This window comes from Papaver somniferum, chromosome 8 (assembly GCF_003573695.1).
Source record: "Papaver somniferum cultivar HN1 chromosome 8, ASM357369v1, whole genome shotgun sequence".
NCBI lineage: Eukaryota > Viridiplantae > Streptophyta > Magnoliopsida > Ranunculales > Papaveraceae > Papaver > Papaver somniferum.
Genome location: NC_039365.1, coordinates 63759891 through 63771939, shown reverse-complemented (window position 1 = coordinate 63771939; position 12049 = coordinate 63759891). Strand labels below are relative to the sequence as shown.

The following is a 12049-nucleotide window of genomic DNA, read 5'->3' as shown; positions in this document are numbered from 1 at the left end:
TACTAGGATCGGTTCCCCACATATATATGGTATCTAACTTATACGTGTTGCACATGTCCATAGGATTGGTTCCCCTTTCTGCAATAAACCTTGCTGCACCCCACACAAGGATCAGATCCCCTTGATGTACTGCGCACCTTACTAGGATCGGTTCCCTTTCCCTTACTAGGATCGGTTCCCTTTCCCCAAGGTCATACATAATCCGATCATACCACAGGTGATTACTTAAGATTGGTTTTACTAATAAAAGTTATACCAATACATAAGTCAAGACTTTGTGAATAGTTCTACCAAGAACACAACAAGTTGTGAGCGGTTATACTCTATCACACATATTGGTTGTTCAAAAGATATGCAATGAATAACAAAACCAATAACTTCTGGAAATTTCCTTTTCGGTTCACAAACAAGTTTATGAACTTACTTCCTTAGAACACATGTAAACATTGTTTGACCCTAGGATAAAATCCTCACCTCATACCTATACATAATCACAATAGAATTAAAATGATTATGGCGATGTTATCTACAAAGTTTAATGGTTAAGAAATAAACCTCGTATTGTATTCCTTAATACTATGTCTATCTAGAGTTCAATATGATTCGCAGTTATGTTTTCAATATGCACGACTTGAAAGATACGTTAGGGAATGAAACAGTTCAAGTCAAATATCACTAACCTCAAGTGGAAGGTTGATTGTTGTCGTTGTAGCTCATTGCTTCTTCACATCTTCAAGACTTCGCAATACTTGTAATGTCTCATATCCTAATACTTTCAAGCTAACCTATACGAAGTTTAACTCTAGTACATAATCAAGCGACTCTTAACATGAGTTTTGATTCACTAAAATATGACAACCAAACTTGACATACCAACGCTTGATGAGTTCAACCGAGCAATGCTCTAACAGGCCGCGACATAATCTTTGTCATGTAAAAAACCGGATGATCCCAACCGCTGTTTGACCTACATACATATACACCATCTTTCCTTGAAACATTGAACATTGGATGTTATCTATTAAAAATAGTACGCAACTTATACTAAGTCCTCAAACTTGATCATTAATTACTTCCTTTCGTATCTTTAAATTTGTACAAGAGAATTAGCAGAGTGGCAGTAGTTTACACAGAGATTACACTTTAAGTGCGAAACTTTACAAAACCTTAGGATCAGTTACCCTCTTTGGCATTAGTTAAGACTTAGAATTTTTTTGTTTTCCTTGGATGAGAGATACAAAAAGAAAATCTTGTACATTTATTATATTAAAGGTTACAAAAGATATTTGTTGGAGCACCTAATACATAAGATATATGAAGCTAGAAGATATAAAAAAAAAATTGGTGATGTTCTTGGTACCCTTTTCTTTTCAATTATTATGATGATATGGATCTTCAGCAAGTACAAAACGAACACATGCATAATCGAAGGCATTAAAGATTCAAGAAGTCAAGAAGCATAGTGGAATTAGAGCATAATTTTTTTTAGAAGTCCATATGTAAGGTGGTTTTGTCACTAAAATTCACAAATGGGGAAATTGTTAGAGCATTGCTTGGTTGAAACTACTGGGGTTGGTATATAAAGTTAACAATAAAATTTAGATGCCGAACCACATTCTTGATTCAGTCCATTACATCAAGTTTTATATTAGATAAGGTTTAAGTAGTAGTTATTGAATCAAAGCTATCCTAGAAGACTAATGATTGAAAATTACATGAAGACATCTATCTAGAACTTTATCAAAGTTCAGTAATAAATACTTAATTCTCTTGTTTGTTTTTTTTTTCTAAGAAAAAAGGATGTCATTAAAATGAGTGAAGGATTACAATATATGGTTCAAGAAGTGAGGTTGTTCAACTTTCCATGAACCAGTTACACTCATCCTTCTGCTATATTTAGCTGCAGAATCATCCTTAGAGTTATATTCTCTACTAATGTATTCGAAATCAAATAAAGGTAAGTTGTTTGATAATACTAAACAATCATCTAAGATAGAACTGGCAGCCCAACTAATTTGAGCTCCACTTTTACTCAAAATAGAAATAACATTCATAGAATCACTTATTATGCAGATGTGGATGAACCTTTTACTAATACTCCACTGTATTGCTTCAAAGACTACTAAACTTTCTGCTTCATCCACACTGCCAGTATAACCGCTCAACTGCAAATTTAATAAGAGCCATAAGATTATCAGCATCATTATGAGTAGCTTTAACAAATATGAGACAATCATCAGCGAATAGAAAATGTGAAATGCTAGGGGGTTCCTGTATGTCACTTTAAAGCCATGAATTAGTTGAGAATTCTCTGCATTCAATAAATATCTAGAATAAGCCTCCAGACAAAGAATAAAAAGATAAGGAGACAAAGGGTCTCCTTGTCTAAGACCTCTAGTAAGTTTGAAATAAGTACAGGGGGAACCGTTTAAAAGAACAGAGATGATTTGTAGAGTGTATAACTACGGGCTATAAAGCTAGTCTATCAAACCCTATACAAATAGTGAAGCCACTGTAACTGATTATCTAAGCATGTTTTTTTGAACGAGTGAAACAAATTCTGTTTATCTATGTCTCTCAAAAACCTTTTCTTTCATCTCACTTAAACGAATCTCAATGTACCAATAATCATCCACTGGATGAGTGGATGGAGAAACCTTAATTCCTTTGAAAATTGCTATGAACACATAAATCACGATGAGGTCCACGTATACACAAACAATATCGCATTTGTGGATAAAAACATTAAGGTGAATAAATCAGATATGAAATGATGTAAATACGATGACTCATCGACTCAAAGTCTTCGAACTCGTCATTTTCTAGTCCATAAAGTGTGATTCCGTGACGTTTCATATCCAAGAAGCATATATCACAGAGTATAATAATAAAGGCCGTAAAATGAGTAAAGTGCTGAAATATAAATGAGACAACGATTTACGTGGTTCAGCACTAAGGCCTACGTCCACGGGGGTTGGTGTTTCACTATGTATCTGGGAATTACAAAGATAGTCGAATGACTCTGTCTAAAATACGAAGCTAAAAGGGTAAATGGAGCTCATACTTACTCTTTCAATTTCTCTCTCCTATGTTTACTAAGAATTCCTTGACCCCCTCTCTTAGTGGAGAGGGGTATTTATAGGGTTGATACATGGGGAACACTGTCAGAGATAGTTGCAACCTTATCTTCTCGTTCTTTGTACCGATGTCGCTGGTATCCTCGTTATGAACCGATGCCCCCAGCGGCTATGCCAGATGACAATGGGTCACTTCTTTCTCATCCACAGATCGATTGACACATACCCTATGCATATGGTTTTTAATTCTGGTGGTTGGGGTGGTCCGCACGCGTCATACAGATGTATGATGCCCCTGTCACATCTTCGTCAGTGGAGTTAATCTCCGTCGTTGGTCTTGGGTATGCCTTGAGATGGGATAAAGCAGATCTTTGGGTGATCTTCAGTACTCCGCGTTGGCTTGTTCCTTCAGTGCTCCCTGATCCTGAGACATTGGATCATCGTGAAGATGAACATATATAGGCGATAGAGGTTTCCTGGGTATTGGGATGTGGCATCGTATCTTGATGACATAGTGATGCATGTCTTCCACGTGTACTTCCTTCAACACGTGGCGGAAGATGAATCATGTGTATACAATTTTCCTATTTTATCTAAGCTTGAAGCTGGTCAAAGTTTAGAGAAAAAAACGTCTCTACATTCATCTCTCCTTATTAACTTCTCCTTATCCGTGGCGCACGTTTCCCACTATTGGCATTAACTTCCCCTTGATTCATGGGCGGTTATTCTTGCTATAAATATGAGAGAAGTTTCTAACATAATAAATTTTATCCTTCTTCACTCCTTGTCGGTTTATTCTTCCTGACTCTTCATTCTTTTTTCTATTTCTTCTTTGTTCTTTAGTTCTTAACTGCTGCTGCTCCTGATTCTCCTTACAACTTCGACCAACTCTGACAATATTCTCTGAGTTAAGCTGTCATTACTGTTCTCCAATAGTTTCGACCTTGTTCACCTTTGATCGTCTAAAATGCTCAACCTCCAGGTATGGTGTTCATCATCTTGTTCTAGATTTTAGTTGATATTCATTTTTTTTTGCTGTTGTATCTAGGTTTTTGTGATAAAGAAAAAAATATACAAAAGTATATATACTTGTCCCTGTTTTTTTTCGCAAAAACTTAAGACTTCTCTGCTGGTCATCGAAGCTTATTTTTGGTATTTATGACTGAATTAGGGTTTCTCGTCTCTGTAATTCTGTTTGTCTCTGTGCCCCTGTCGATGTTTCTGATGAACTGTGAAAGTTGTCAAACCCTAATCTTTTGATCTGTTAACTTCTTTGTTTTAACCTTTACCTTGTTTCTGTGCCCCTTCGTAGATAAGGTTGATCGCCATCGGGTTCCTTATCAGACTCCGCCATCGAGCCCCTACAGATCTCCATATAAAAGTCCTGATATTTCTCCGCCAAAAGGTGGTCCGCCAAGGTCTTCGCAGCCAGATCCACCAGCCCAGAAAGTTCCATCATCTTCGGGTCCAAGGGTCTCTATTACGAAGAAAGGAGATCCACCGAAAGGGTCTCGGTATGCGGTTAACTGTCCAGTGGCTAACCCCTCTTCTCAGCGTGCTGATCCAAAGGGTGTGCAACAACCTTCTCCCCAGCGTGTTGATCCGAAGGGTGTGCAGCAACCTTCTCCCCAGCGCACTGAACCATTAAATGTTCGTCCTCTTCAGTACCTACCGCCTCAGGCGTCGATGCAGTCGAGACCTAGAGCTTCGAAATCCATTCCTTTGGTGAAGGAGTCTTCTTCAAAATCTACAATGCCCCCAGCGGACCCTCCAAGAAATCCACCGGTTAAAAGAAAAGGCTCTGATTTAAGTCCTCCAAAAGGAAGAAGTCATTTTTGAATGAGCCCGATGACTCTGATGTTGTTCCGATGATACGAAGCATTTTCGGTGGGGAAGAAGAAAGTCACTTTCAAGCATGTGGACTTCAAAGCGTTCAAGAAGAAGCATGGCCTCGAAGCTTTTGATGTTAAGTTCTTTGCGCCAGATGATGATCTTACCTATGATATGATCGTGAATTATAAGTATGATGAATTTCATTTGCTGACTACTATGGGTGCCTTCGAGGCGGGTTTGATGCTACCCTTGTTTAGGTCGGGTGATTCTTTCTATTATGACGTTCTGGCCGATCGCGAAAGTTCCACTCACAACACTCATTGTCGTTCAGTGGTGCAGCTAAGTGGGAACTATCTTTGGACCTTGAGGGAGTGTTATCTTCATAGTCATGGTGAAACGACGATGACCTGCTATAATCTCGATCCCGCCGAGAGAGACTTGTATACTTCTGCAAACTTTAATGCCTCTTTTGGGGATTTTGTCAACGGTAGGAACCGCAAGCCTTGGAGTGTAAGTCTTCACTCAATTTCTGCTTCTCGTGGTGAAGTTATTCTCTTAAGTGAGGTGAGTGATTCAAAACTTCACTACGATCCTGGTACCGAAGGGACTTCTCAGCAGAAATTCTTTCCTAGTCGTGAAAAGCTCAAAAGTGATCATGACTATGAGTGGCATGCCACCGTTATTGAAGTTGTCAGTCCTTGGGCTTACAGCTGGGTACCTGGTCCGCGGGGCTGGCGTCCTACCGCTGATAGTCAACCTCGTGATAGCGCTCCAGCTCGCTATGGTGACTTATGCCCCTGGCGGTTGAACTTCGATGGCATGAGTTTCGAATATGCCATTGACGCTGCTGACGAAGATGAAAGCTCCAACGCTGTCCTTCCTCCGAAGGGTAATGCCGCTGCTAAGGTATGGTCCCTTATGTTTCCCCTTTTATTCTTAGTTTAAGGTAAATAGTTGTCGTTTTGATGTGTTGAGTGTTATATCCTTAGGAAAATAAGAAAAAGAATATTGGCGTGGTTCAGGTTTCTACTTCCCCTGCGGAGGAGGCAGACTTTCAGGATGAGTTGAACAACCCCGTGAATGATGAAAATGTTGAGGAAGAAGATGAGGTTATCGATGATGAGGAACAAATAGAGACTTCCCCTCCTAATCATGAGAAGGATGCAAGCAACGATGGTGGTACCCACGAAGAGAGAGTTACGTCTGACATTCCGATGAACGATCCCCCTATTGGATCGGTGCAAGACCAGGGGAGTGGGGATGCTGAGCCTCAACCAACAAATCCTGCCCCGGAATTTTCTTTTGGTAAGATTCATTCCGCTGGGGGTCCGATGGATATTAACGCTGTCATGGGACTAGTCGAGGAGTTTTATTTGGTTTCGTCGAATGATGACTGGGATGTTCTTGGGGACGAAAGTGAGAAAACCGCTGGTGGGGTAGGAACCGAGGCTGGTGGAGAAAAGGTAGCTAGAACCAGTGATGAAGAGGCTACTAGGATCGGTGGTGAAAAGGCAGCTGGTCACGAGGGAAATTTGGGTGGTGAGGGCGATGAGACTCGTGTTAACGAGGAGGCCAGGGCCAAGGAGTGTTCCACTGGTAAAGGGGACGCGGATGATATTGGAACTTCTGCTGGTCCATCTTCGGAGGGTTTTGATAGAGCCCTGATGCAGGATGGTGATGATGCCACACTGGATTGGCTGATGAAGAAAAATCTGATGTTTGTGTCGAACCCTGCCCCAGTGATACCCGGTGAGAAAAGCTCTGATGCCTTTACCCGCCAAAGGATGCAGCTGTCATCTCCCGATGACGTTACCGAAAGTTGGGAGAAGGAATTGGGAGCTACTTCTACCAGCTTACTGGTCGATCCCCATTCTTCTGTTGCTGAAATGATGGTTATCGCTGATGGGTACCAGTATGGTTATCCCCAACAGCGTGTTCTTGAAGTAAGTTATCGTAGGTTCCTTCTTTTATTGCTGACATACCTTTGTATTAATAGTTATAATTTGTTCATGATTATCACAGATAATGAGAAGTGAACATTGCAACAACACTTTGTACCAATTCTTCAAGGCGAAGGCCCTCAATATTGAGGCAAAGCTTCGTCATAAGGAAGAAGATTTGAACGCTGCTGAACTGATTATTGCTGCTAGGGACAAGGAGATATTGGAGTTGAAGAACCGTCTGAAAGGGAAGCAGCAGCTCGGAGCCGAAGAGGAGAAGCTTCGTGTTGAGCTTGCATCGGTTCGTAGTGAGTTGGAGAATGCCCAAAAAGATGCATCGTCTTCTAAAGGTTTGTTTTATTTTCCTACTCTCCTATTCGTATCTCCCTTCTGTCTTATTAGTGTGTTGTCTGAGTCTCCCTCCCTATCTTCAGCGGGTGACACCAGAGAATTGATATGGCTTCGGAATGAGAGGACTCGGAAAACTACCCGGATCAGAGAATTAGTTGAGAAAATTAAACGTGAAGCCGATAAATGGAATTCTGGGGCCGATGAGCATAACACCCTAGTAGATGAGTGGCGAGAAAGGCGAACCCAAATGGTTGATATGCAGAACAGTTACAATACCGATCGTCGTCAGTTTAATGACACTCTGTTGTGGACTCGTGAGAACCTTCGTGTTGCTCGTGAAAATGCTACTAGCTTTGAGGCTAAGGTGACACACTTGGAAGAAGAATTACGTCAAGCTCGTTCGTCCCATGATCCTGAAGTGAAGGATTATATACAACGGCTTGTTCGGGAGAGAGACGACGCCAGAGATGAGTCTCATGCCCTTAGTAATGCTTTAACCGCTTCTCGGGCTAATGTTGCTCGTTTAGTGGGTTCTGAAAACGATATCGAAGTTAACATGTACAGTCTTACTAAGGGCATAGAAGAGATGAATAACGAAGTCAACCACCTTCGCCATTTGGACTCCATGAAGCAGGTAGAGTTGGATGAGTGTCAGTTCGCTCTTACAAATCTTCGGTTGGATTATAAGAAAATTTCAGACGAGTACGATTTTCTTGATGATACTCAGGACGATGTAGTTAATGAATATGAGATAGCTTCGGCTAGAGTCGAAGGTATACATTTATTTGGACGCGAACATTCCTGCGGTTCTTGTTTTCTAACTTATTTTTGTCTTCTTTTTCAGAGCTCGAGAGACAGCTTGACCTCGCAAATGAAAGGCTTGAAAAGGCTCAATCTTCCCTAGTGCAGCAGCAAGGTCAGACCAATTATTACGAAGGGTTGTCTAAGTCTCCGGATGAAGCGGATAAGGAGGTGACTCGTCTGACATCTGTATTATTACAATCTGAGCTGAAGACCACCGTTATTACTTATAAAGCCCGCTGCCAGCTTGTCGAGGAGATCAATAAGATTCTGTCTAAATTTGAGCAAGGTCTTAAGAAAGATTACAGTATTGTCAAGGAGTATCCTCGTTTCCCAATGCCCGAGCCCTTAGCTTATTCTTTTGGTCCTTCGTCGGGTGGGAGTGTTCCTTCACCTCAGCAGAAAGATCCTGCTGATAACGTTGGGTCTTCTATGGGGAAGTAGGGTCTCAGTCGCAGGTCGTTGATCTTCGTTGATTACTTAGCTTCGAGCCATTTTTTGCTGTATTTTGTGTTTTTTGCTTGACTTCCCGAACTTGTAATCAACTTTCATGGAATAGATCATCATTTGTTTGAGTATGTACACTTCTGCTTTTTCTGCACGGTTAATTCAATTACTGTTTTAGACAATACACAAATATAGTCAATCAGAGTGAATGAATTATGTAGTAGAAAATGTTTGGCTGCAATAACGAGGATGTGCACCTTCGTTACTGACTTTGGACCTGTCACCCCGTCTGTTAATCCTTGGCCAGGGGATTACCGGACGGTGGGGGTTGATGCAGCGTTCCCGGGTATGTAATGTGTTATTAAAATATTTGCATGCATTCATTCCGCTGATACGCTACCTTATTAGTTGGTTGGGTATCACTTTCTGCTGGAATCCTTCCACATGGTCCTACACTCATAGACACTGATAGGGGAGTCCCGAGAAATTGTAAATAGTTACTTTCTCCAATAGAGACTTTTTAAAAATCTCGTTGGATTGACGCAGCGTTCCCGGGTATGTAATGCGTTATTAATATATTTACAGGCATTCATTCCACTGATACGCTGCCTTTATTGATTGTAAATAGTTACTTTACCCAATAGGAATCTTGCAAAAAGCTTGTTCGACTGATGAGTTGAGGTCTGCTATTCCTCGTCCAGAGATAGAAACATATCAAGTGGGTACGCCGTCTTCTTCTTCTGGTGCTCTTCACGCAGGTGAATAACTAGGTTGCTTTTTATGGATGGTAAGGCTTGAGATACTTCATATTCCATGGGTGTCTGAGGACTTCTCCTTTTAGGTTACGCAGGTAGTAGGATCCATTTCCTGCAATATCATGTATAACAAAAGGTCCTCCCCATGTTGGTGCTAGTTTGCCCCACTTCTTCTCTCGCTGGTGTTGGGGTATAGTTCTCAGCACATACTGTCCTTCTACGAAGTTTCTAAGCTTAACCTTTTTATTGTATTCTCTCGCCAATATTCATTGGTAATGTTCCATCTTCTGCAGCGCCATTTCCCTTCTTTCTTCGAGATCATCGAGCCTTTCCAGCATCATATCCGCAGTGAGGTTCTTCTCCCATGCTTCGGTCTTCGTGGTTGGCATGATGATCTCTGTTTGGATGACTGCTTCGGCTCCGTAGGTGAGGAGGAATGGTGATTCTCCAGTGGCCGACCTTCGGGTTGTTCGGTATGCCCATAACACATTTGCTCACACCATTGTCCCTTGTGTTCGTCCAAATGATTTTTGAGTATGAGGGCAAGGATCTTGTTCGTGGCTTCTGCTTGGCCATTGCTTTGGGGGTCGATTTGTTCTTTCTGATCTTGAAGGTATCAAAGAGCATGTCGATGTTCTTCCCTTGCAACTGCTTTCCATTGTCGGAGACAATCTCCGCTGGGATGCTGAACCTACAAATAATGTTTTGGAAGATGAACGTGAAAACATCCAAGTCGCGTATTCTTGCTAGGGCCTTGGCTTCTACCCATTTACTAAAATAATCCATGGCTACTATCAAGAATCGTCTTTTCCCCGATCCTTTGATAAGGGGTACCACGATATCTATGCCCCACTTTGAGAAAGGACATGGACTATCCACCGAATTCAGCTTTGTTGCAGGTGCATGGATTCTTTTGGAAAAGCGCTGGCACTCCTCACATCTCCTTGACATTCTCGCAGCATCTCGTATCATTGTTGGCCAGTGATACCCTTCATTTTTGCCTTATCTGCTAACGATCTCATTCCTCTGTGGTTTCCCGCATCTCCGTAGTGTATGTCTTTCAACACCCGATGTCCTTCTTCTCTTGAAAGACATCATAACAATGGTCCAAGGAAAGACTTTTGACATAAGATTCCAGCCTGCAGGTCATACCTTCCTGCCTTCGACTACACCTTCCTAGCTTGTTTGAAGTCCGCAGGAAGCGTCCCTTCTTTGAGGAAAAGGTGAACTTAGGTTCTCCAATCTTCTTCGTTCTTGAAATTTTCGTCTTCGTTGGCTCGTGTCATGATATCATCTTCGTGAAAGTCGTCAGCGATGTCTTCTCCTACGTCATCGTCAACGATATCCTCCCCTACGTCGTCTTTAATATTTGCAGCGAAGGTTTCCTGAGGGATGACTGAGGGTTCATATACTCTAGTTATCTTGATTTATTTGATACCTTCGTCTCTCAGCATGGATGATATATAGGCTAAGGCGTTAGTGTGCCTGAGTTCCTTTCTGCCTAAGTGCCGGAATTTGATAGTTGGTATTTCGTATGCCAGAGTCTGGACCAAAGTCATGTATTCTGAAAGGGTCTCATCGTAGACATTGTATTCTAACCTTATTTGTCGTATGACCAGTTATGAATCACTTGTCAGTCGTACATCGGTTATTCCCATTTCTATTATCAAACGAAGAGCGTGTACCACAGCTTCGTATTCGACGATGTTATTGGTATGCCCTTTGAATTCCAACCTCAATGCATGCACGATCCTTTCTCCTGTTGGGGTGGTGATTAAGATGCCTATGCCCGCACCTTTCCTATTCTTCGATCCGTCAACGAAAACCTCCCACCGTCTTTGGTTTGAGGGCTCGAGAATATCGACTGGGTCTTTGCCTTCATCTACTTCTGGTATGCCCCTCACTTCTTCGTCGTTGTCCAAGGGTAGATCTGCTAGGAAGTCCACCAAGACTTGCGATTTTTGAGAGTGTTGGATTTCATGGATAATGTTGAACTGATCAAGTTGGGTGTTCCATTTTGCTATCCTTCCTACTTTCCAAGCGCTTTTGAGAACTTCCTCCAATGATGCTTTGCATGGAACACGGATATACTGAGTCAAAAAGTAAGTCCTTAGCTTTTGGGTAGCCCATACTAGCGCCAAGATGAGATGCTAGATCTTCGTATAGTTTCTTTCTGCCGCGTTGAAGGTTTTGCTGACGTAGTAAATAGGTTGCTCTATCTTTGTATTTGTTTTAACCAATACTGCGCTGACTGCATCTTCTGTCGCCAGATTGTGAACACATAAATCTCGATGAGGTCCACGTGTACACAAACAATATCTTATTTGTGGATAAAAATGTTAAGGTGAAAAAATCAGATATGAAATGATGTAAATACGATGACTCATCGAATCAGAGTCTTCGGACTCGTCATTGTCTAGTCCATAAAGTGTGATTCCATGCCATTTCATATCCACGAAGCATATATCACAGAATATAATAATAAAAGCAGTAAAATGAGTAAAGTGTTGAAATATAAATTAGACAACGATTTACATGGTTCAGCACTAAGGCCTACGTCCACGGGGGTTGGTGTTTCACTATGTATCTGGGAATTACAAAGATAGTCGAATGACTCTGTCTAAAATACGAAGTTAAAAGGGGAAATGGAGCTCATACTTACTCTACCTATTTCTCTCTCCTATGTTTACTAAGAATTCCTTGACCCCCTCTCTCTTAGTGGAGAGGGGTATTTATAGGGTTGATACATGGGGACCACTGTCAGAGATAGTTACAACCTTATCTTCTCGTTCTTTGTACCGATGCCGCTGGTATCCTCGTTCTGAACCGATGCCCCCAGCGGCTA

At 41.5% G+C, this 12049-nt stretch overlaps 1 protein-coding gene across 1 annotated transcript; it reads right to left on the bottom strand.

The window, feature by feature from the left end:
- Positions 1–9522: 9522 nt before the first annotated feature.
- On the bottom strand, positions 9523–10176 carry LOC113305621. The gene has a single exon (XM_026554636.1). The coding sequence runs from the start codon at positions 10174–10176 to the stop codon at positions 9523–9525; it is 654 nt and encodes a 217-aa protein (XP_026410421.1).
- Between the last annotated feature and the right edge of the window lie 1873 nt (positions 10177–12049).

Coding starts and splice junctions, on each gene's coding strand:
- LOC113305621 (XM_026554636.1), bottom strand. CDS start 10,176: ATGATACGAGATGCTGCGAGAATGTCAAGGAGATGTGAGGAGTGCCAG.